Source organism: Exophiala aquamarina, assembly GCF_000709125.1.
Source record: "Exophiala aquamarina CBS 119918 chromosome Unknown aczIA-supercont1.1, whole genome shotgun sequence".
Lineage (NCBI taxonomy): Eukaryota > Fungi > Ascomycota > Eurotiomycetes > Chaetothyriales > Herpotrichiellaceae > Exophiala > Exophiala aquamarina.
The window spans coordinates 2,678,570-2,702,537 of NW_013550587.1; the positions used below are offsets into that span (position 1 = coordinate 2,678,570).

General features: G+C 49.2%; 7 protein-coding genes across 7 annotated transcripts; 2 read left to right on the forward strand and 5 right to left on the reverse strand.

Annotated features, from left to right (window-relative positions):
• Window positions 1–1,079: 1,079 nt before the first annotated feature.
• Window positions 1,080–4,445, reverse strand: A1O9_00957 (uncharacterized protein; the record flags this gene model as incomplete). Its single annotated transcript, XM_013410118.1, has 1 exon — window positions 1,080–4,445. One exon carries the CDS (start codon window positions 4,443–4,445, stop codon window positions 1,080–1,082), a length of 3,366 nt encoding a protein of 1,121 aa, XP_013265572.1.
• A 1,055-nt stretch (window positions 4,446–5,500) lies between these two features.
• On the reverse strand, window positions 5,501–8,286 carry A1O9_00958 (uncharacterized protein; the record flags this gene model as incomplete). The annotated part of the gene is made up of 2 exons (XM_013410119.1): window positions 5,501–6,399; window positions 6,450–8,286. The coding sequence occupies 2 exons, from the start codon at window positions 8,284–8,286 to the stop codon at window positions 5,501–5,503; spliced, it is 2,736 nt and encodes a 911-aa protein (XP_013265573.1).
• Window positions 8,287–10,806: 2,520 nt separating this feature from the next.
• A1O9_00959 (uncharacterized protein) lies at window positions 10,807–14,493 on the forward strand (the record flags this gene model as incomplete). Its single annotated transcript, XM_013410120.1, has 1 exon — window positions 10,807–14,493. One exon carries the CDS (start codon window positions 10,807–10,809, stop codon window positions 14,491–14,493), a length of 3,687 nt encoding a protein of 1,228 aa, XP_013265574.1.
• Window positions 14,494–15,806: 1,313 nt separating this feature from the next.
• A1O9_00960 (ubiquitin-conjugating enzyme E2 D2) lies at window positions 15,807–16,414 on the reverse strand (the record flags this gene model as incomplete). The annotated part of the gene is made up of 4 exons (XM_013410121.1): window positions 15,807–15,965; window positions 16,016–16,192; window positions 16,240–16,269; window positions 16,319–16,414. The coding sequence occupies 4 exons, from the start codon at window positions 16,412–16,414 to the stop codon at window positions 15,807–15,809; spliced, it is 462 nt and encodes a 153-aa protein (XP_013265575.1).
• A 536-nt stretch (window positions 16,415–16,950) lies between these two features.
• A1O9_00961 (uncharacterized protein) lies at window positions 16,951–17,370 on the reverse strand (the record flags this gene model as incomplete). Its single annotated transcript, XM_013410122.1, has 1 exon — window positions 16,951–17,370. A coding segment is annotated over one exon (420 nt), but the record flags the coding sequence as incomplete, so codon positions are not given.
• A 48-nt stretch (window positions 17,371–17,418) lies between these two features.
• On the reverse strand, window positions 17,419–18,330 carry A1O9_00962 (uncharacterized protein; the record flags this gene model as incomplete). The annotated part of the gene is made up of 1 exon (XM_013410123.1): window positions 17,419–18,330. A coding segment is annotated over one exon (912 nt), but the record flags the coding sequence as incomplete, so codon positions are not given.
• A 4,070-nt stretch (window positions 18,331–22,400) lies between these two features.
• On the forward strand, window positions 22,401–23,078 carry A1O9_00963 (uncharacterized protein; the record flags this gene model as incomplete). Its single annotated transcript, XM_013410124.1, has 1 exon — window positions 22,401–23,078. A coding segment is annotated over one exon (678 nt), but the record flags the coding sequence as incomplete, so codon positions are not given.
• Between the last annotated feature and the right edge of the window lie 890 nt (window positions 23,079–23,968).

The following is a 23,968-nucleotide window of genomic DNA, read 5'->3' on the forward strand; positions in this document are numbered from 1 at the left end:
TTATTTCACTCCACCATTGGCTTGGAAGCATGGAGATTGGTTCAGATATATTTTGCTCAGAGGGACTAGAACGTTGGCTGTCTGGAGCAGACATGCTGGTGTGGACCAAGTTATAGTGCAAACATCCCTCTATCCAATGACTGCTCAATTGGCAGGTGTGAGGATGTGAACAGACAGCCACGCCATGCCAGAAAGAGCAGAAAGATTCAAGCCTTCTGGGAAAGCTCAATCGCTTAGCGCAGATTGTAGATGTTCTTGCAGGTCGTGTTTCCTGGGTGGTGAACCATAGAGGGGTGGTCGCCGAGAGCAAGTCTCTGCTTTACGTCCCTTGTCGAACGTTGGTCCAAACGCTGCGCGCACGTCGGATCTTCGCCTTGGCCAGCGCTATATCTAGTACTGCGTCAAGGCTAGAACACAGGACACCTGCGCTCATAATGCATCGAACACGCGACCAAAACTCATTATGGGCGGCACACTCTTGGGTTAACAGACTCGACACACATATTACGGAGTAGAGAACTACGGAAACCCCAAGGTATTAGCTTAGACGGAGAAAGATCCATGTTACTGCCTCCCAAAAGATAGTTGAACCCTTCCCATCGAATGGGGTTTAGCGGGGCAAGATGAGCAAGTTTCAATCTCCTTGGATCATTCGACGACTTGGAAATGAGCAGGATTCCGGCATCCTGTGTAAACACCTCCTGGCTCACACATACTAATGTGGAAGCTGTGATTGTCCACGGTTAATCTTATGGGGAGTCTTTGCACCAGTGAGAATTTTGATCCAGTTGTTATCTATACAAGTGACGATGCGTAGGTACAGGCTGGCCAACCTAAATTCGGGAGGCTTGGCAAGGCTGCAACCCCTTTCTAAGTTTTGTTACCGAGATTCTCGTGTTAACTTCGTCCTCGTCACTTCCGGACTTGGACGCGAACCTATCATGACACAAAAGAATCCCTTGTGAGTAGCTGTCCATTTTGACGCATGTGATCCCGCTTTTGTATCTGTATTGTTTCGCTAGGCCTTTCCCATCTCTCTTCGAGACGTTCCCTGGCGCTAAACCCACGCTTTCATTTACTTATCGGACGCGCTTTGGGACGGGTCGCTCACACAGTACCTCGATGTCTGGATCATTGTCGTCATTGTCGCCGTCGTCATAATCGTCAGATAAGACGTATCTCGCTCGCTTTTTGATCGTCTGCACCATTTTCCCTCTGTCTTCCAAGTCGATTTCCTCTTTAACGCCTGGGCTTGATCTGTTGGGGAGCATCGGCGCTGACCCATGAGGATGGACATTCTTAGGGGCAATCCAAGAGACAGAATTATTTGCCGGTCTAGTGGACACATCGGGGGCGGTGTTCGAGAGCCACGGGCGTTTATTTATGGTGCCAACCCATGCCTTGCCAACTGAACGACCTAAAGCCGCACCAAGGGCCCACGGGACACCATTTCCGAGCAATTTATATTGTTCTATAATGCTTCCCATCATTATAAAACAGTCGGGCACACCCATAGCACGCCGCGCTTCTAAAATAGAGTTGGCTCGATTCTGTTCGTAGTGGAGCATTTCTCCACCATGTCTGGCATCGAGTGGGCTGATCACGGTACACACAGTTCTGAAAGGCTTGTACCTGTTGATACGTCTTAAAGACTTGCTTGACTTTGATTGTTTTTCTTTCGAAAGTGTGCAGAACCATGCGCGTTGAGATGGCGATAAGCGGCCTAACCGGTACGCCTGTGCGACACCGAGGTTAACTGGCTTAGTTGGTATCCTCTCCACGACATCTCGAAGATTGACATTATTTTTAAAGTCAATTTTGAATCGATGTAGTGGTATATGGTCCGGGTTAGAGACATTTAGGACAGTATCGTTTGCGAGCGGTTCCAGGTCAGAGATTACCTCTTCACAGGTCCGCGTCTTCATTTGGCCATGTCCATCACCATGAGTCTGGTTCAAGCCTGCTGGAAGAATGGCGTTAGGTGCAGCGACCATGATAATGAGCCTTTTCCTTGAGGAAGCCCCTCCTAGTGTCGAATCGACTGGGAATATCTTTCGTACTTGGTAGCCGAGCGCAACAAGATAACAAATAGCCTGCTCACATGGATTTGGATCAAGACTATCCATGTTAGGTACATTTTCGATGAGACCATAAGCTGGTAGAAAAACTTCAAACCAAGTCAATGTATGTGCAAGAAGTGAGCAGTTCTTTTGAGATTTGCGTGTCAATTTATTCGAGTTCAGTAAGGAAAATCCTTGGCAGGGACACCCGGCAATGATGCATTCCGTAGGACGAATTGGCTCTTCCCCAGTCATAATTTTGAGAAGACAAGTATTGACGGAGGCAGTGATCACTTTGGTGACATCGAGTTCATCATTTGCCTTGTAGGTAAGGGCTGCTGTTTCACAGCACTCAATGGCTACCACTGGTTTGATGTAGCCGGTCGCAGCCATGGAATGTCCAAGAAATCCCGCTCCAGAGTATAACTCAGTGGTAGAGAGCTGAGGTACTCCCTGTCGCTGGGTGGGAGCAGGCTGGGGTATTTTCTTGGGTGATACATGAAATCTTTGCTGACAACGGCAGATGAGCTTATTCATGTCCGCAGTTAGATGAATCTGCTGATCCTCATCGAAGAGGCTGTGGACAAACAAGACGGCACCATTTGTTGCTCGATCGCTGAATGCAGAAGCACTGATAACATCCACCACATCACTAGCAAGCACAGGTTCGCAGTTGCATTCACTGCTAAAAAAGAGTTCGTTGCCAATTGGGTAGAAGCCTGTTCCACAGAGTGTTTCGGAAGACCGAAAGAGCCACACAACTGCCAGCTTTGTTTGTGTGACAACTTCTCGAACCCAAGCGTAGTAGAACAGGTATTCGGCCCTTTTGTCGCTATACATCCGAACTATGACAATCTTCTCCAATAATTCACTTGCACGTAACTGGACTGGGTCATTTTTCGCACTTGCCTGCTCGAGTAGATGGTCTACCAGTGATATCTTTGTGTTTGCCATGCTAGAGCCTGAACCGTTGCAAATCACAAAGTATGGTGTTTGATCAACGGAAAACTTGTCTGGTAAGCCCCAGTGCTGACGGCGTCCCCGTCTGAACTTTTCTACCTCGGGACAAATATAAACCATATCTAGCAGTTTATGTTCATCTTGCCAGTGAGGAAATTTCTCATGGAAACATGCCGCGACATTCGGGGTAACGACAGTATTCTCATCCTTAGCCTCAGCTCCCTGATCGTAACTTGAAGGAACAACTCCGATCTCATTCCAGACTGGCTGCTGGAATCTCTCGTGATTGGCGTCATCTTGACAGAGAGAGTCGACCTGATGATTAAGAAATTGACGGTACCAAAGAACATCCTTTCTGAAGTCAAGCGGCTTCCGGGGACTTTCCTCGCGTTGTTTTCTCCAGCTTTGAAGAGAGTCACCGTGCCATTCCTTTAACTGAGTCCAGAAATTCGACTTAAAATCCAACAGAGACACAACTAGTTTTTTCTTGGAGGACTCATGAAGGTAGTCGATAAAATACTTGGTGAAGTCCGCCAACCACAGGAAATCATGCCAGAGCATTCTGTAGCCTCCAGCAGGCTCCTTGAGTCGATACCAATAGCGCTGTTTTGAGCTGAGTTCAGTCTTGATCCATACAGCCCCTGAGGTGGTGTGCGTGCAAATATTTTCATAGTTTCCAATGCTCACACGGTCAATGAAGCCCCGAATACGCCGCTGTTGGTTCTGGCTTCTCAAAGCACCTTCAACAACCCAGTGGCCAATCTTAGGATTGGTCGTGACGATGTGTAGAGACTCATACTGGCCTTGGCTCCCATTTGGGTGTCTTGGTGATCGATATACGCAGAAATCGTAAAGATCTAATTCGAAGAAATAGTCATCAGACCCTCCGTCACACTCAGGATCCAAAGCAGTGAGTTCTTCTAAAGCAGCTGCTTCCTCCACGATTAATGGCGCTGGAATGGAGTTTCCAGATAACACTGGTGGATAATACACCCTGAGAGCCTCTGCTGACTCGAGCTTCAGAAGCTGTCTCCTGAGCTCGGCAAGCTCCCCCTCCAAGCTTTGATCGACGCAAGGAAAAGGTCCGTCTTCTTCGGAGAAATTGATACCATCTGATTCTTGCCAGACCGCCAGATCTTCTTCTGCGTCAGAATCGCCGTCGTGTCTACCAGCCGATTCATCTGCAAGATCGCTTTCGGTCGAATCTAGCTCCTCCTCACTTGATGAAGGGCATGAAAGGCTTCCACAGGAACCGTTCTCGTCATCTTCAGCAAAGCTTAGGTATTCATAGTCTTCGTCTTCGCTTTCACTAAGTACTTCAACAACAGGGGGACGACAGCGCCTCAAAGGCGGTCGTTGTGACACTCGGCCATCAGTATTATGATCTGACGAGGACGAAATCTCATAACGTAGTGGGAGGACCATTGCTGTGAGCTTGTGATTAAAAGCCCTCTTTTTGGTTTATCGGATGAATATTTGAAGGATGTGGATTTATCCTGTGGTCTTGGAGAATATCGTGCAAACTTCAGGTTCGTCGATCTGTAGGAGTGACTAAGGCATCGGAGAGCTGGCCGGAAAGCTTCAAGTTGGTGAACAGTTTGGAACCGGAGTGACAAACGAGTGAAGCTTTATTGCATCTTTTTGCAGCGAGCCGATCTGGAAAAGTCAAGGGGATTGACGCATTGGGATCAACAGCTATGGTCGCAGGTAGACACGCACACTGTACGAGACTGAAATTGTGGGTCGATGATAAGGTAGTCGCCGTTATCAATGCAAAGAGAGTAGCTTTGTAGCAGGGCCCTGATAGCCCGAGCACCTGGACCTTGTTCCGACAAGGTGTAGTGGTGGAGGAAGACAAGTCTAGGTTAAGGACAAAGCCGTGACTGCCAGAAGTATTAGCAGAAGACTCTGGGCCAGCTGATAGAGAGTGTTCACTGGTGAACCACTTTCTCAGCTAGACAGTGAAAAGACAGTGGAATAGAAGTGAAAATCTGGATGTTCTGTATCGGGATCTATTGTACGAAGGCAACTCAGAAGCAACATCGAGCGATACAGAGACACCTTTCGGTAATTTGTGCAAGCAATATACAAGAAGAGTTAGTTGACCGGGGACGTACATATACAAACTCGGGTACAGGAATGCCAAACCACTATTATTCTGGCCGGAACGATAAAGTATCCATCAAGGTTATTCGTAGACCAGTACTTGGGTAGACTACCTAGGTAGATAATAGATAGCACGAGGTTGTATAGTACTCATCTCGTAGTCGCATCACCAACTCCAGTTCATCCCTTGTTGATCTTAATCTTAAGATATTATTTTCATCCTCTTTGCGGTCAAGCCCGAGTCGGTTCCCTCAAAAAGGCTTCCTAAAAGTGTGTACGAAGGAAGCCCCCAGGCCATTTTCCCAAGTCGTTCTTGTGCTTCTTATACAAGCCCTGGTATAAACGGGTATAAGTCGTTACTTCTTCATAAAAGTTCATTCAAAGTTGTCATCTCCCCCCTTCCCTTTCCTACGAGAAGAAGAGCTCATCAGGTCAAATAAGCGGCTTTTGGAAGGTCCATCGCGGCTGCTTGGTAGTGGCCTCGGTCTGATCTCCTCAATGACTTCAAGGGAGACGGTAGAAGAATTGGTCGAGTTGGTTAAAGCACGGGCTTCAGTTCCGCGATGAGGGAAAGGTATTCGTCGATCCCAGGCTACCGAAGCGGAGCTCGAAGGCGTGGTGTCGCCCTCTCCAACAATGGGAGAGAGCTCGGCATTCTTGTACTCTACCTCGGCAAGAGAGTCTGCAGTCTGAGGAAGAGCGGTGATTTCGTTCTCCATCCTCACCCTCATCAGTTGGTCTTCAAGCTGATTGCTCCGTCCAATCTTCTGTTGATCATTTATGACTCCTTGCCAGGTAGGCTCTGATGTTTCGTCTGGTCTTTCTGCCTGTTCGGCTTCCTTGAGACAGTTTCTACTCCGTTGTGCTAGGTTGAAGCAAAGCGTATGAAATTTCCGAATCGACTCATCTTCAATCATCTCCACATTTTCTGGAGCGCGATCTACCCATAGGTTGATTAGTTGAGCCATCAGCTTGGCATGATCCAAGAGAAATGGTAGACATGGAAGGCCTTCTCGAGCCAGAGGAGGTAGTCGACTCCTTATCTGATTGGGCGCTGCGAATTGAGGTTCGAGATGTGCCGATGTCATTTGCGACGAACTCACAGCGCAAATATCATCCACGAATGCCTTGAACTCATTTGACGATGCTGCCAGAAACTTGTTCATAGGTTCCATCCATGGCTCTTTGGTGCCAAATTTGGCTGTGTTGGCAAGAACGTTGAGAGATTTCGCAATTAATGTGAACGTTCTTTTCGTACGGTCCGGGGGAAGGTCTATAAAAATTAGCAGTGAGATACTTAAGGCCATCAAGTTAATGCCTTACCATGTATGAGTCCAAAGAGTTTTGGATTGAGGATTGCTGGACAAAAGAAGCGCAGAAACAAAAATCCTGAAACGCTAGTATACTTAACCGTTCGGATGAAAGAACCATATCTATCTTCAGCACATGACCTGACATGTCGGAATATCAAGCGAAGCTCCACCGGGCAACGCGAAGCGGACACGTGGATACACTTCCAGATTGTGCTGGTGAGAAAAAGAAGGTTCGCCCAGTTCTTGTCCAACTGTTCTTGAGTACGAACTCTGTTGGGGTCTACCTCACAATCGGGATCACGTTCCACGATCTTCCGCAGTTTTTCCCCGAGGATCTCTTCGAGGTAGCATTTACCTAGCCGCCGCATGTGAGCATCAAGAGCTTTGGTAACGAGAGAGTTTCCACGAAAGAGAAGATTTGCTTCCATGGTCGCGGAGCGACTGAGATCCCTGACCAGCATCTCTCGCTGTTCGGCAGACTCATACGAGTCGTTGGAATGGATGCGGCCGCTGAATCTCATCCGCATTGGCGGTGTTTCTTTGTATATGCCATCAATTTCTTCTTCCACCAAGTTGCTAATCCAGTCACGTGCAGAGCCTGATGCTTGAAAAATATCCAGAAGGATGTCGGAGAGCTGTCGAAGATCGGGCCCAAGTAGAGCTGCAATCTGCGTTGTCAGGCCATTAGAGAAGATATGGAGCATCGACGTGAGTTCTTTGTATTCGTCCTCTAGCAGGATAACCGATTCATGAAGCACGACACGGACTAAGAGCTGGCCGACTCCCTGATCGTTGTTGTCCATCAAAGGCCACCATTTGTCGACTGGACCCTGGTTCTCTATTTCGTCTATTGGTAGATCAACGCGCCCAAATATGGGATCATGTGACGAGATTTCTAGACCACCAAGGCCCGATAAGTAACCAGCGTCAGCAGATATATCGTAAAGTCCGTCTGTAACCATGGTCCACTCTTTTTCGGCAGGGTTGGCGATCTTAACAGCCAACACCAATTTTGTCAAAGAGGGAGGAATATCCTCCAAGACAAACTCTTCTGCCCAGAAAGCAGTTGAAACACTTTGTTTCGTGGTCGTCCGCGCACGTAAGTCTTTTCCAAGTATGATTTCTGCATATACGCTTTCTTTACCGCGGTCTTCTTTCGAGGATGTACCTTTCGACTTGTTCTGCTCATAATTTTGGGCGGGAGCAAATCGATTGACAAACTTCGCTTCTGTAATTTTGACGGTGAGTGACCGTTCTATACGAAACATGTCACGGGTTGATAGTCTGGATCCCTTCTGACCCAGCTTATGTGGAGGAGATTGTGTACTGTCTGATCGAATTTGCTCCGGTCCGTATAATTCGGGCACAGTTAGTGCTCGCAAGAGGACGAACCATGCCTGGAATGCCGCGTTGGTCTCAAGACAGAGAACCATTGGACGCGATATCCTGGTTGCTGCCGGCTGCACCCGGTATTGGGGGTAAACAGCAATACAAAACCGCATGTTGAGCACACTCTCGTCTAATCTTTGGACTGCACAGCGTGACAACTGCGACAATTGTGTCGCACAGATGACCATTGCATCAATATCGTCCAGGAGACGAAACAGACCATTCTCGTGTAATGTGCTGCTAACCCTACGCCAAAGATTGGTTTCTTCCGGGATTGATTGGCTGTGCCCGTCTAGAGATGATCCGATCTGAGAGCCTGAAGGTAGTGGGCCATCCCAAAGTAGCATCTTGCCCACTTTAACAATGGCGGTGCTCTTTGGAGTCGCCATGTCCGATGAAACTCGTCTCTGGGCAACTTGCTTCTTATCTGCCAGACCAGTTGATTGAGGTTTAGACATTTTGTTGTGGATCCCCTTTGGTCTTAGTGGTTGCCAACAGAGGAGCGCTGCCAGCCAAGAGTCAAAGGTCTCTGGAACGGGTGGACGAAGCTGGTAGCCGGTTCCTGTTGATGCGATCAGGACACTTAGATAGGTGCTTTGTGTCTCGTAATCATAATGTGTCCTGACAGTGCAGCCTCTCAGATCTGATAATAACGTTTTGGATTGGGATACTTCGCCCTTTATTTGGCACACAAGGCTTCCTGGCGCCACATTGATTGCACAATAGCCCGACGCCCAGGCGGTGGTATGAAGAGGTCGGAAGAAAAGTATTCCGTGCATACGACCGCAAGTTGTCTTCATGAGATGGAGTATTTTTGCTGAGTCTATGTCGAGAAGTTTTGGTGAATGGAGGCTGTTTGAGGCCATCGGGAGCATGTCTTCTGGTGAGAAGGCCCGCCGTGGAGTCCGTGGCGGGTTTCGGGTGTCATTCTGCTCAAGGCTGTCTGGACTCTGGACTACTGATGGGAACCCAATAGAGCTATAGCTGTCGGTCTCACGCGAACCAAGGCCTCCGGTTGTAGTAATTGATCCTAAACGCTTGCGTGTCTTGGATATGAAAGAATTGGGGGAGGAGTCCAAAGGAGCTTCTTCCTTTGTCCCAGCCCGTGTCTGGGTTCTTCGTCGGCGCCTTTCTATTGTGTTCTCCTCATCCGTGTTAGAAACTGAAGTGGAGTGTTCTCGCCTGCGCTGAGAACCACGGGCCCTCGGAGGGGGCAGTACTGGCGAATTTACCAAATTTGTGTCAGTAGAGGAACTGCGAAGAGTAGTGTTGTTTCCCGTCCCAGACTCTGGTGTCACTGCACGAACAGTCACCTGTTCCATCTCTTCAAATATCCTCCCATGCCGATCTTGCGATGGAGCAACCTGACTAGTGCGTCGTTGAAAGTTCTGGGCTCTTGATCTCGAGGTTCCGACACTCTTCGTCTCGTCTCGCTCAATTGACCTCATTGTGGTGAGGTCTGGGGCGTCCTAGCGCTACGCCTCGTGCAGCAATGCACGGTCCTCGCTGGAAGTCTTCAGATATGAAGTTTGGCTCAGTCAGGAAAACCTTCTCGTATCCGAACGACTTTTGTGTGTCAAAAAGGAGTTCTTCGCTTTCCTTCGACGGGTTCGAGCCAGGATTGGGTTCGAGCATTCAGGCATTTGCGCGAACCAAGAGCAGGATCAATCCGAGAGCGAAGTGCCGTCGACAGGCAATCCCAGGAGCAAACTTTACTGTCAGCACAGCATTGAAAAGGAGATTGATCCGAGTGGATGTATGCAGGGCAAGAGGCAAATAACCCGAGGACGACGATTGGATTGATGGAGGGAGCCGAATGCGACGGCAGGACGACGTCTCAGTGGCAGAGCTGCAGCTGCAGGGAATGCTCCAGTGGAGGGAGGGAGGAAGTGCGAAGTCCGACAATTGGGACTGAAATGAGCTGAAGTGAAGCCTTATGCAGGAACGTGTGATGCGCCAGAACAGACAAAGGTAGGGTGGGAGGTTGAGGAGATCGATTGGGTGCTGAATGGGCCATACAAGAGGAATGCCGTGATGATGGGCGAAGGATGATGGGTTGGTCGATTGATGGCATGCGGCGGGACTTGGACTTAGACTTGGGAGGACTTGGGGCTCAAGATAGGTACTCGTACGGATCCAAAATCGGCGGTTAGTGGGAGGAGGCGTTGAAGGACTAAGGTGCCTAGCAAAAGACGGAGTACCTAAGGACTTAGGCAAGTTCGGGGCGACTAGCACCTGTTTGTGAGTGTGGGGTTGCTTGTACTAGCCCGATCCTTGCAGGCTCTCATTAACCTGACATAGGCACCCCCAAAGTACGGATACCTCGTACGGCGGTGTCGGCGGGAGGGCGGATTCCTGCCCTCGCTCTAGCCACCTAGCCCCCTAGCCCTCCTCGCCTCCAGCCAAGTTCTCAAGTTTCCTCTCTGCCCCTCCCAGACTGACTTGGTGCTAAGAGGGCATGCTCATCCCTTCCATATTAGCGAAGAAACGGCTTTTCTGTACATGCAGGACAATCGATTCCGGTCCATTTTCTATCCCCTCCAATGGTCCGGACTGTCTCTTGAGCCAATGGGGCATCACTGTCGAGAACGTTTCCTCTTCCAGTAGCTAGACACAATCTGTAACCTGGTAATCAAACAGCCCCCCTTTGTACTGAAGATTGATGGGGCTTTCGTCAATCCTTGTTGTCGGGGTCCTTGTTGATTGCCACAATTATTCCACTTGGGCCCACGTTTCTCATTTCGTGCAAGCGCCCTCGTCACATCACGTGGTATACACGTTCGGTATCTCATTGTTCCGGAGGCAAAAGTTTCTCTGGACATCACTCACCACTGATCGCAACCATTAGTCAGTACCTAGGTAGGATATTGGGCTCTTGTATCATGCTGCCCACATCATTTTGACGAATTCTCCTCGCCGTCGCCAAAGCATTAATCACCTCACTCCTAGCTTAAGCCGAAGCTGTTGCGACAGACATCATGTCGGACGGTAAGTCTGCCCTCGAATCAACTGCCGACCTCCCACTGACTCCCTCAGCCGACTTCGATACAGTTCGGCGCCTGCAGGCCGAGCGCAACTCTCAATCTGCTGGCAAGAAAGGTTCAAAGACCTTTGACCCCTCCAGCCAGCGCGCTGACTCTTCCACCAAGGCCTCCTTCACTGAGTCCTTCGACACACAGCTTTACGACCGAAATGGGTCGGACAAATTTGCCGGCTATCATACCTCCTTACCGACTGATGACGATGACGAAGAAATGCCCGACGCTGGTGATAGCAGGAGGCTCATTGGACAATACACTGCTACAAAGGACCAGATGAACGAGTTCTCGCGAGGGAATGGAGTGGAGGAAGAAGATATTCTACTTGGGCGTGAGAAATCTGCCAGAATAGCAGATCGTGAGACTGATTACCAGAAGCGAAGATTCGATCGAGGTCCACTCACTCCGACACGAGCCGATCCTTTTGCTGCGAATAAACATGCCGGAGTCAGTGAAGGTTCTACCTATCGTGAAGTCATGCAGCTCCAGGACCTTGAGCGCGAAGAGGAGCGAGTAAATAAACTTATTGCTGAGAAGCAGACGGACAGCGACGCGGTCGAAGAACATAAGCCATCTCTGAAGGAAGAAGCCAACAAAGAGAACGCAGACGCAGGGTCGACTGTGGAAGCGACGGGGCGAAAACGGAAAAAAAGGTGGGATGTTTCGAGTGAAGCCACTCCAGCTTCTGGTGGTGCTGAAGAAAAGAAGCGTTCGAGATGGGACCAGGCTCCAGGCCCGGAAGAAGGTTCGGCGTCGACAAAGCGATCAAGATGGGACCAGGCCCCTGCCCTAGGTTCAGCGACTCCAGCCGGCAGTGCGGGACTTGCCACACCCATGCATCCCACCCAGTCAGGATTCGGTACTGACATCACAGGCCGGAGCACAGTTTGGTCTGACGAAGATCTCGATCTGATGCTTCCTACCGAGGGCTACACAGTCTTAGAACCACCCCCTGGATACGCACGCGTCCGAATAGCCACCCGAAAAAACGTGGCGACCCCTGCAGCAGTCAGTAGCTCTACTGGGATCGGCGGTTTCATGATGCAGGAACCAGAAAATCCAAGAATGATGGGCAAGCAGCTTCCTACTGATATTCCTGGCGTGGGCGATCTGCAGTTCTTCAAAACCGAGGATATGGCTTATTTTGGAAAACTTGTGGATGGTGCCGACGAGAACGCAATGTCCGTTGAAGAATTAAAGGAGCGCAAGATCATGCGATTACTTCTCAAGGTTAAAAACGGCACTCCACCCATGCGTAAGACTGCGCTACGACAATTAACGGACAATGCTCGCCAATTTGGAGCCGGACCCTTGTTTAATCAAATCCTTCCATTGCTAATGGAGAAGACACTTGAGGATCAAGAGCGGCATCTTCTTGTAAAAGTCATCGATCGTGTTCTTTACAAGCTTGATGATCTGATTCGGCCATACGTCCATAAGATCCTGGTTGTTATCGAACCCCTACTTATTGATCAAGATTACTATGCTCGTGTCGAAGGCCGAGAAATCATTTCGAATCTCAGCAAGGCTGCTGGATTAGCGCACATGATCAGTACTATGAGGCCAGATATTGATCATGTCGACGAGTACGTGCGAAATACAACCGCCCGTGCTTTTGCCGTAGTAGCGTCAGCTCTGGGCATCCCTGCACTTCTTCCTTTTCTGCGAGCAGTCTGTCGAAGCAAGAAGTCCTGGCAAGCTCGGCACACCGGAGTGAAAATCGTGCAACAAATCCCGATTCTCATGGGTTGTGCAGTGTTACCACATCTCAAGGGTCTTGTGGATTGTATTGCCGATAACCTCAGCGACGAACAAGCCAAGGTAAGAACGGTCACGTCTCTTGCCATTGCTGCACTCGCAGAAGCTGCCAATCCCTATGGTATTGAGAGCTTCGATGATATCCTCAACCCTCTTTGGACTGGGGCTCGAAAGCAGCGTGGCAAAGGACTTGCAGGCTTTCTCAAGGCAGTTGGATATATCATTCCTCTTATGGACGAAGAATATGCCAATTACTACACCAGTCAAATTATGGAAATTCTCCTGCGAGAGTTTGCATCTCCTGACGAAGAGATGAAGAAAGTCGTCTTGAAGGTCATTTCCCAATGTGCGAGCACCGATGGCGTGACAGCCGGTTATCTCAAGGAGCATGTCCTACATGAATTTTTCAAAAGCTTTTGGGTCAGAAGGATGGCGCTTGACAAGAGGAATTATCGACAAGTTGTGGAAACAACTGTAGATTTGGGCCAAAAAGTCGGCGTCAGTGAGATTGTTGAGCGAATAGTCAATAACCTCAAAGACGAGAGTGAAGCATATCGCAAGATGACGGTGGAGACCATTGAAAAAGTCATTGCGTCCCTAGGCGCCGCAGACATTGGTGAACGACTGGAAGAGCGGCTTGTTGACGGTATTCTACATGCATTCCAAGAACAAAGCATTGAGGACATTGTCATGCTTAATGGCTTCGGTACAGTCGTTAATGCACTTGGAACTCGATGCAAGCCTTACCTACCTCAGATTGTCAGCACGATCCTTTGGCGGTTGAACAATAAATCCGCCACCGTCCGTCAACAAGCCGCCGACTTGATTTCTCGAATAGCAATGGTGATGAAACAGTGCGGCGAAGACGCGCTCATGGGAAAGCTGGGTGTGGTGTTGTATGAGTATTTGGGAGAAGAATACCCTGAAGTCCTCGGTTCCATACTCGGTGCCCTTCGTTCCATCGTTACTGTGGTCGGCATAAACCAAATGCAACCTCCGATCAAGGATCTCCTGCCGCGCCTTACACCCATTCTACGAAATCGGCACGAAAAGGTACAAGAGAACACTATCGATTTGGTCGGCCGCATTGCCGATCGCGGACCAGAATCAGTGAACGCACGCGAATGGATGCGTATTTGCTTTGAGCTTCTAGATATGCTCAAAGCTCATAAGAAGGGTATCCGGCGAGCGGCAAACAATACCTTCGGGTTTATCGCCAAGGCAATTGGTCCACAAGATGTTCTAGCCACACTGCTGAACAATCTTCGAGTGCAGGAACGACAGTCTCGTGTCTGCACGGCTGTTGCGATTGGCATAGTGGCTGAAACCTGTGCGCCATTTACCGTCTTACCCGCACTGATGAATGAATATCGTGTTCCTGAGCTGAATGTGCAAAATGGTGTGCTGAAATCGCTGTCATTCCTCTTCGAGTATATCGGCGAAATGGCGAAAGACTACGTCTACGCAGTAACGCCATTGCTTGAGGACGCACTCATAGACCGCGACCAGGTGCACCGCCAGACAGCAGCAAGTGTTGTGAAGCATGTGGCCCTGGGTGTCGTTGGCCTTGGTTGTGAAGATGCAATGGTTCATCTTCTCAACTTGCTTTATCCCAATCTCTTTGAGACCAGCCCCCACGTGATCGACCGAATCATTGAGGCGATCGAAGCCATCAGAATGGCAGTGGGAACTGGTATCGTTATGAACTACGTCTGGGCGGGGCTATTCCATCCGGCTAGAAAGGTCCGTACACCGTATTGGAGACTTTACAATGACGCATATGTGCATTCAGCCGATTCAATGGTGCCATATTATCCCAACATGAAGGACGAAGGTTTACCGAGGGATGAGCTATTTATTGTGCTGTGATGCTTTTCAATCAAGCACTCTCCTCGAGATTGTTCACTATGGCGATCGAGAGATAGAAATCAATTCTCGATACAATGAGCCATGCAATGCTTTGTTCCCTTCTGGACAAGGCTTGTTTCCTGTATTTCGAATGCCTGTTTTCATAGCTAATTTTACTTACCTCCCAAACCACAGTCTACTCTTTGCGAATCTCTAAAACAGCTAGAGATTAAGTCGCCAGAGAAACTTGACAATTGATTAGTCCTTGGTTGCGTCCGAATGTTGGCTATGGGTCTGTCTAGTAATGGGGGGGGCCGGCAGGCGGTGCTACCGGTCAGATTTGGTCCACTTCAGGAGAGCTTCTGGATGCCATCTGAACAGTGAGATCACGAAAAGGCAGATGATGGGGGTATTGCTATAATTTTGGAGTGTTGCCTTGTCATCTCGTCAACGATAGCCAGTTGATGCTACGCAATCAGAAAGAGATGTCTAGCAGAGATAACTTGGTTGTGCTGTTCTGGCTTCCTGGTCGTTTTGCTGCTCCTTACTCAGTCTGTATGATTGCGTACAGGAATGAATGGTTAGGACTGGCGTTCACATGAACATATTTAGCTACCAAGGAGCAGGTTTTTTTTTTTATGTGACTTTGTATTGTTTATCAAATAATATTGCAGTAGCTAATTTGGCAAGGAATAAAGCTCGTCATTGTCCTCGGCCCCTTACACAACCCCGGAAGGGCTTGCAAGCTTCGAGTCAAGTGTCTCCCTGTGTGTTTTGAAATCCCTGCGTTGTCTTTTGAAGTTATTTTCTCAAAGCCTTTAACGCCGAGAGCGCCAAGGCTTATTGCCTTCCAAATATAGAGTGCTCCTACTCTGAGTGTGCTAGACAAATTTGTTTGGTCTGACGTCGCTTGACAGTTACAGGGACTGCCTCCGTCACATGCAATACGACCAAGGTTGCTGACATCTTCTACACCCTCTTGGGGGATCCACTAAGTTACTCCTTGCACGCTAAACGCTGGGTTCAATCAAATAATATATATCGGATCCATACGGAGTACATTATACTTATTTTGCGCACAGTGTTACCATGTTATGAAGGAGACATTCCCAAGATTCGAATCATGGCAGGCATCTCTCCGCCGTATACAATCAGATAGGAAGGCTGTTGGGGGTTTGACATGAGCTCAAATCAGCGTTTGCAATTGTCTTCTACCGTTCCGTTCTCTTTTCTTTTCTCACATCATCGCCCGCCGGCCGTTGCCCGAGCATTGTCTTCTCTGGTAGATCCTAACAGGGTCCACCTTTACGTGGCGATAGGAGACCCACAATGGTTTAGATCGCGTACTTCCTTACCCATTCTCTTACTTTAGCATTGTAACGTGCCCTGTCATTTAGATACAGGAAAGCGGCCTCTTCGGAGCCCCCCATTGGGCTGTGTGGGTTCGGATCATCGAGAAGTGACTGGATTGATAGCAACACTTTATATCGAATCTGCTGTCAGTTTGTAGTGCTAAGCAGATGAGAAGTGGCCTACCTTTCACCGGTGACAACGCCGGGGCCCATTGACCTCTCAGTATGTCTACACCGATACTGCCGTTTGGGCTGATGTTTGGGTGATAGATGCGAGTCGTGAAAGCGACGGTTGGAGGCTTGAAGGGATAGTCGGTGGGGAAGGACATCATCAAGAAGAAAACTGCTCCTTGATATGGTGTGTCGGTCTACTCCTATTAGTATGTGCCTAAACAGTGTACAGAAAGAGTCTTACTGGGCCCATCATGGTAGCCTGCCAATGGAACTACAATACCGTTAGCCAAGCGGTAATATTGACGGAAACCGCAAATTACCATGTCATCACCCATAGGGCCTGCACTCACTCCGGATACTGGATCTCGGTTTTGGTCGTTGAGCTGCCGGACCAACCACTTTTCGGCAGCGCTCATTTTCCTTGGAGGATCAGGGAGCGCTGGGCTTTCCGTGGTGCAGAGACTGCGAAATCTGGTGTTCTCACTTTCAGTCAAAGGGAGGCAAATAACTCCAATTATCGTGACTTGACCGGAGCTGAAACCAGAAAGCAGGGACCAGCCGTGGGATCGTGTCGTTGAGATGTGACTGACAGCGTCTACCTCTAGGTCGTGAGTGCGCTGGTAAGGTTTACAGTACTCTAGGACTTGGCTAAAGGTGAGTTGCAATGATTCATTCGCGTCAGGGACAAGGTCTGGCTCGTCAATCACCTCTGACGTATCTGTCGCATTTTCGTGCGGTGTTCCGCCTATACCTGGTGATGGCGTCCTGCTAGACCGATCAGAAATGATGGTGCCGGGAGGCAGATCAACCTGTTGAACGCGCTCTGCTAGATCGAAGTTGTCTTCGAGTTCTCGGTCTGTGTGAGAACGCAGAGCTTCTGCGTTCGCCCTCGCCTGCATCTCTGAATCGCTGTGGAATTATTAGCACGGCTTTGCCCTCCGGAAACAGTCTGTTACCATCGAATAATGTCCAGAACGAGGGACAGAGAATGTTTGTGCCTCTGCACCTGTCTTAACAGGCGCTCTGCAACCAAGTCATCTTGATCAAAGATTTCTGTCGTTTGTGGAGTAAGCGAGCTGTTACTCGATCGAGTCTTGACGAATCCTTCAAGCTCCGTATGAACGAGAACGATTTGAGTGAAAATCACGATCACATCCTGGAGCGGGATCAGGCTTGCGCGAGTAGCGCTGACATCCTTGGTCCGTTCCACGAATTTTCCGAGGGCAGAGATAATAATTCGAAGGGTAGGGAGCTCTGATTCGATCTCTTTTAAGGCATGCGGCGGGTTGGTCAAGCGCTTGATGAGATTTGCAAGGTGTGTACCGGCCGTCAGCAACCCCGTGACTGAGGCGCTGAGGTTGATGGGGTTCTCAGCCGGCTGAAAACTGGCACCATGGGCCGTGATCACTTCTTGGACTTGTATGACGGACAGCAGCTCTTTCATGTAAGCCGCCGCCACCGCCGCTGCGTAGGGCTGCCATTTCTTGTTCTTGTGAGAATCGGCGTAGTCACATATGCCTCGGACGACCAGGCATGGAAATGTATCCATCAACCCAGCCGCCTCCATTTCCACGCAGAGAATTTTCGTTTCCATCTTTAAGTTGTCTCGCTCTCTACCATTTTTCATGACCTTGTTGGCGGATCCTATCGTCCCGTAATGAATATGTGGGTAGGGATTAGATCGAACAGGACGATTCACTATCTCTGTTTTGTCACAAAACCTGCACGTGGACCCTCCTTGATGGTCATAGTGTGAGCGAAATAACTGGTCTTGCCCTCCCCCTGGGTAGATATATTTCTCCCCCATCTTCGGGAACTTACTGATCATCTCTTCCATGTGCTGAAGGATTCGGCTCTCTTCCTTTTCGTGGCGCGCAATAAGTTTCTGAACCGCCGACCGCAAGATTATGGGTGGTTTGTTCAAGAACCCCGTCCGCTTGAAGCCGGCACTGGCTTCCTTGCCAAAATCGAACTGCACAACTCCACCGAAGGAGTCAGTGGGCTTGCTGACCACCACATCTCCTAAGCGAATATCATTGCCATCTGCCTCTTCGTCGGGTACGCCCCCGCCAATGCCCACCAGCAGACTAAATCGAACACAGGGGAAATCGTTGAGCAACTGAACTGCCACTGTCGCTGCCGCATTGTTCCCAATCTCTGGTAGAACAGCGATCACCGCGTTATGGCCACATATTTCTCCCAAGGTGTAGTTATTTTGCGCTCGCTGAGTGGGCAGACTCGGGTGGACATTGTCGAGCATTGCCTCAACGGGAGCCAGTTCCACCCCCATGGGGCAGATACAACCCACAGTATAGTCACGGCAAGTCAGCGGCATGATCGATCGCGGCGAGAGACGTCTTGGAGGTAGTGTACCGGCGGTACCAGCGATCAGGCTGAAATCCGCCCGTTGCAAGGCAAGATTCCATGCGCCGTGTGCTGAGAAGCCACCAGCGGCGCGACTCCTTTGGATGCGCGGAGTCGTCGGCGGCCAGCTGCCAACGCATCTAGGGGAGGAGGCATGCTGAGGAGTAGAGTTATCCTGCAGGATGACGCTGGTAGTCGTCGGTCTGGACCCGCGTGAGGCTGAATTTAGTCGCCTTGAACGTCACGTGCTGCGTGGCGTACTAGTGCTGTTTTATGTGTGTAGAAGGCGCATGTTCTTCATAACTCCGCTTTCTTGGCTGTTACCTATTCTCGATACTCACCACGGTAAGAAGGTCTAAATTTGAAACTGGCATGACATCCGCAGATTATTACACGAACTATTAGACTTAAAATTTATCCCTGCCCACTTCTAAAGAGCACTGTCGTCAAGAGAATATGGAAAACCTTGCCGATCGGGATTGTCCTATGGGTCCTTGCGCCGGGCCGCACCCTGCACGATTTGTTGGAGCCAGCCAACAGCCAATAGCCAATCAGGGAGCCCGCGGGCGAGCAATCAATCGACACTCTTTATTTCAGTCATTGCTTCCACATTTGATCGCATTCCTAGACCGACAACTATTTATCCAGTGGAACGAGAACCCCGACGCCAGCTAGTTCGACCTCATTTAGATTCGCTACTAGAATGTCGACCGACAGAAAAGATTCGAAACTAGAAAACCCACCCAAACCCTTCCACAGCGACAAGAAGAAACTAATCGCGTTCTTATAACACGCGGAAATATGTATAATACTGAACCTAAGATGATTCTCTCCGAAGCTTATATGGATACTCTTTACGACTTTATACCTAGAAGGAGACGTAAAAGCCTAGTTCTAACCCTTTTAGAAGGACTAGATAGGTAGTGCCGAGGAAAAGGTCGAGAAGTAATCATCCGAGAAATCTTTAAGAGCTATAAAGGATTCAGAAAACATCTAACCTTAGCTTTCCTTAGAGAAGTGTTACGGGTTAAACCCGCATGTAGACTTGGTGGACACCGGCGTTGGAAGCAGCCCAGCACGTCCAGACCAGATCTCGTCTGGAGGCCTGTGCGGAGCTGCAATCGCAAGTCGGACCTGCAATTGCAGGAAAGACCAGTTATAGCCATAACTGAACGGAACTAGCAAGCAATGGCAGGAACTGGACAGAGGTGCTTTCGTAGATCCAGCAAGCCGGATCTGCGCAAGGCAATCGCACGCGAGGTAGTTACGACCAGTCTTCCGTTGACAGGGAAACCATCATGCTACTAGATAACGAGCTAGAGTACATAAGAGAGCCGGATGCGCCTGGAGTCTTTATAACTCTCCAGATTTAACCTCCTCGCATTAGGTAGACCTGCTAGTTGTACAACTCTTGTCGAACTGTAACAACAAGACGAGAAAAGGAAGACGAAAAGAAAGGCTATAACTCTGAAATAAATGGGCACCGTCTAAGAATATAATACAGTACTAAGTTTAGAGGACTCATAATAACTCTAGGCTATAGTATACGAAATGTTGCGGACCTTAAAGGTGAAATCTGCTAGATTCATAAAGTACTCTTTCTTATGAAATGTGGGCATTATTACGTTTTCCTTAGGCTGCATCTTGAATGCACTGGCTCAAATAAAGTGAGCCTAAGAAAAAACCTCTGAAATTGCAAGAGGCTAGGATATACGGAGACTTGATCATCTTGTAGCTTACTGCGTGGAAAGTTCCCACGATCTGACGTGGAGGAAACGAACGAACACTGTAAAATAAAACTGCTGAGATCTCTAAACCGCTGTCAGACAGGGGGAATTTAAGTTGGCTGAATTGCTCCGAATTTTGAGTTTGGGTCTTAATCTAAATTAAGCTTCACGGCTCTTTTCGGTATCTACGAATTATTTTAAATGACCACACAGGGATCTAAAACAATACCGGGATGCACTTTACTCCTAGGTCTACCCTCCCTAAACAGTCATGAATTGTCTTCCCAAGAACACCATTTTCCAATACACGCGAACATACCAGTTTGAAAACGATACCGCGGCCATGAAAGAAAACTTGGTCCCATATGAAAAAACATAGTGAGTGTTAGAAAATTCACCTGCTCCGCTGGCCGCTTATCGCTTCTTGACAATGTCAAGAATGTTGACCTCAATCTTGGTAGAGCCCGTGTCGACCTTGACCTGCATACCTTGGACGCCAACGGTGCTAGCCTTGGCAGCCTCATCACGCACCATACGACTGAAAGTCTTCTCATCGCGACGAGTCAGGGCAGCGTTCTCTCCGCAGCATGTGCAGTCATCGCCAGCATATGAAGCGGGGATACGAGTCATGGCGCCTGCGTTATACGAGGAGCAAGCTCGGGAGTGGGCACAAGATCCTCCATTGAAGAGTGACCTGCCGCCAATTGTAGATCTGGAATCGTAAGGGACCAGATGGCCAGACTTCACCGATGAGTCAAACCGAGAGGCAGGAGCACGGTTAGCATCGTAGGGCACCAAGTGACCGGGCATAACAGTATCGTAGCGAGATCCAGGGGCACGGCTGGATACTGCTCCATCCTCGTAGATCGTAGGTATATTGGTCTTACCAAATCGAGTAGTGCGATCGCGACGAGTACCATGCTTGCTACTGGTAGTGTTCACTGCATCTGATCCAATCATGGAGCCAGGACTAGTAGTCACAGTAGTCGAGGTCTCGAGATCGCGACGCTCGCGCCCAGTGCGAGGAGCTCTGCTATCACGAACGGACATATTATCGAACTTGGGCTGCATGGAATTCATAGTGGGATCGCCACGACGAGTCTCGCGCTCTGAGGGACGATGAGTACGATCCCGCTCGGCACCGCGCTCAGTATCTCGATTAGTCTCCGTTGTTGATTGAGAAGGAACACACTTCGATGACTGGGTTACCGAGTCAACTCGACGACGAGTCTCGGTCTTACTCTCGCGCACAGTGGCAGCAGGTTTCGGAGTGATAGCTGCAGGCGGATGTGCGGAACGGGCTGCTCTAGACTCTGCAAGCAGAGTCGATATGCTAGGCGGGGCCATCCGTAAGTTAGCAGTATGGGGTTGAAAGTGTTGGGAGTGTGCTGGAAGAGCTAATTGATGTATGGAAGTATTGGTGTTGGGTTGAAGACTCTCCTGTAAAAGTGAGGAACCTCGAAAAATTCTAAGTCGAAAAGCTGTGTTCGGACGGTGTATTCTTCGATTCGATGATTGTTTTGCTTGGCTGGTTCCTTGCAAAAGAAGCTTGGAGAACAGAACTTGACGGTCCGAGTAGGAAGGGGACTCTTATACGATCTGCCTGCCTCTCGACGATACATGCTTTCGAGTTAACAGGTGGACTTCTGACAAAGACTCGAGAGTGGAGCTAAAGGGAAAGCTGCTTTTCATTCATTGCACGCCGTCAGAACTATTAACTTGAGAGGAGACACACAATGTCGAACAACGGAGCTCGATTGCGTGGTCGAGGTCGTCTCCTTGTACATAGCCCAAGGTTGAGGGTCCCTATTTGTTGAGGATGAAGCTGATCACAAAGAAAAGGATAATGCCTTGATGGTATTCACGAAGGGGACTTCTACTTTGGGGGGAACAATCAACCACTATCAGGAGAAGCTTTGTGCTGTATGGATTCGATCAATCCAGTCAGGAACAAAGACGTTTTGGTCAGCGATGGGAATTCGCTCCACAGAGACCACTCACTTGGCAGGGGAGGACTCTGCGCCGATAGATGGAATAGTTTCGATACAATCGATACACTAAGGGATAGAGAACGAGGAATCGTCTCGACAGAAGTTCGAAATCTGGATCGGGATTGGGGTTGTGCAGCCTCGTTGCCAAGATGCAGCCTCATCCGGATTCCGGATAGTCGGACGAGCTGGCCCCGAATGGATTCATGCTGATGCTACTAGCTGAAAGAAATCTCCTGTACACGACACATCGTCTCTGATATCCGCTTTAACGGTTCCGAGCCAGACCAAATCCATCAGACCCCGTTAAAATGCCCGTCACCTTACTCGAGCTTCCCACTGAAGTCAGGAATCAGATCTGGGGCCTCGTATTTCGGAGTCAGGTCGTGGTGCCCCATTCAACAAAACCTACTGTTAGACAAGGCGGTTGTTTGGCGTGTCTTAAGGAGGATCGCGTCAATCCAATACCGTGGTCAATAGCGTTTCGTCCGCTTCTGACCTGTCGACAAATATACGACGAGGCAGCGCACATCTTGTATGCCTCCTTTCATGTCCACTTGGGCAAGAACATCTTTCATATGAACAGCCTCAGAGCGCCATTCCCCACTATCAACAGTAAAGTTCCTTCAATTGTTGTATGGGTCCACATAGGCGAAGAAAATCGAGTGCACTGGACTGAGGGTCTGAAGTTGCTAGGGGATGCATTTTCTAACCTGCAACACTTGACCATAAACGCCCACATGCGCCCGCCGGACTCCTACGAAAAGCTGATCGATGCGATTTCCCTTGCGACTCCCATAGTCAGGTACTCTCGAGACAAGCGAGATATCGAGGTGAAACTTCGCTTCGACTACACTTACGAGGATGTCATGTTCGATAGCCCGTACCTGGGTGAAATTCGGACTACAGATGCCCTGGAGGAGCACGAACTGGTGTTGCGTGATCTGATTGAGGATGACGCGTTTATTGAAGCGGCTCTCGGCGAGGATGAGGACGAACAGGAGATGACTGCTGCCTTGTTGAGAACGGCTCGCGCACATGAACAACCGTGGCTTGAGAAATTGCAGCGGAACAGGGCCTCCAGGCAAAGAGCCCGGGAACAACCTCAGTCGGCGACTCAAAGTCAGCCAAATTCTACCGAGTCTACTGTGGGCTCTGCAGTAGATACCTGAGTCGCTTTTGTCTGTCCGACTGATGAAGAATAAGTCTGCATAAACTCTACGCGAGGCTTGTGGGGATACTCTGGCAAATTTGAATGGAACTGGGAAATAGCGCCTCTTCATCTTTTCTCATAATTTGATCCTTATGGATTGAATGTACTGGCCGGAGTAAGGGGGCCGGAACAGAGATATTCATGGGACTGTTCTCTGCCATCTACTGTGTAGCGAAATGATCACACGGGTTAATGGGGCTTACTCGATGTGACGTGCCCCGGTGTTCCAGGCTGTTTCTTCTCGTTATCTCTCCTTGACTAGCATGCAGAAATACTGTCTAAATCCAAGGTCTTTTAGATCCAACTTCAGTCCCACGGCTCAATCGTTCATGGCATCTCGCGGCAATATTCTCATCCAACTATAGTGCTACTTTGCACATATTCTTTACGCGCACACCACAAAATGGAATCAACAGGTGCCGCACGCATGAATTTTGCACCTCAAACCTTCACACGCTTCCTTTCCTCCGCTCTTGTAGTCCAACTGGTTCAATCGTTTGGTCCATCTTTTGGGGGAAACTGGTTCGATTTACTGAATGCCAAATACCACTAACGAGCGTGGATCATTTCTATGAGAATTTTGAACAAGACGGGTTCGAGTCTACCTTCAACTGGCTCGTTTTTTGATTGCGTACACATTTCAGATTTTGTGTAGTAGAAATTTTAGTCGTCCTGAGT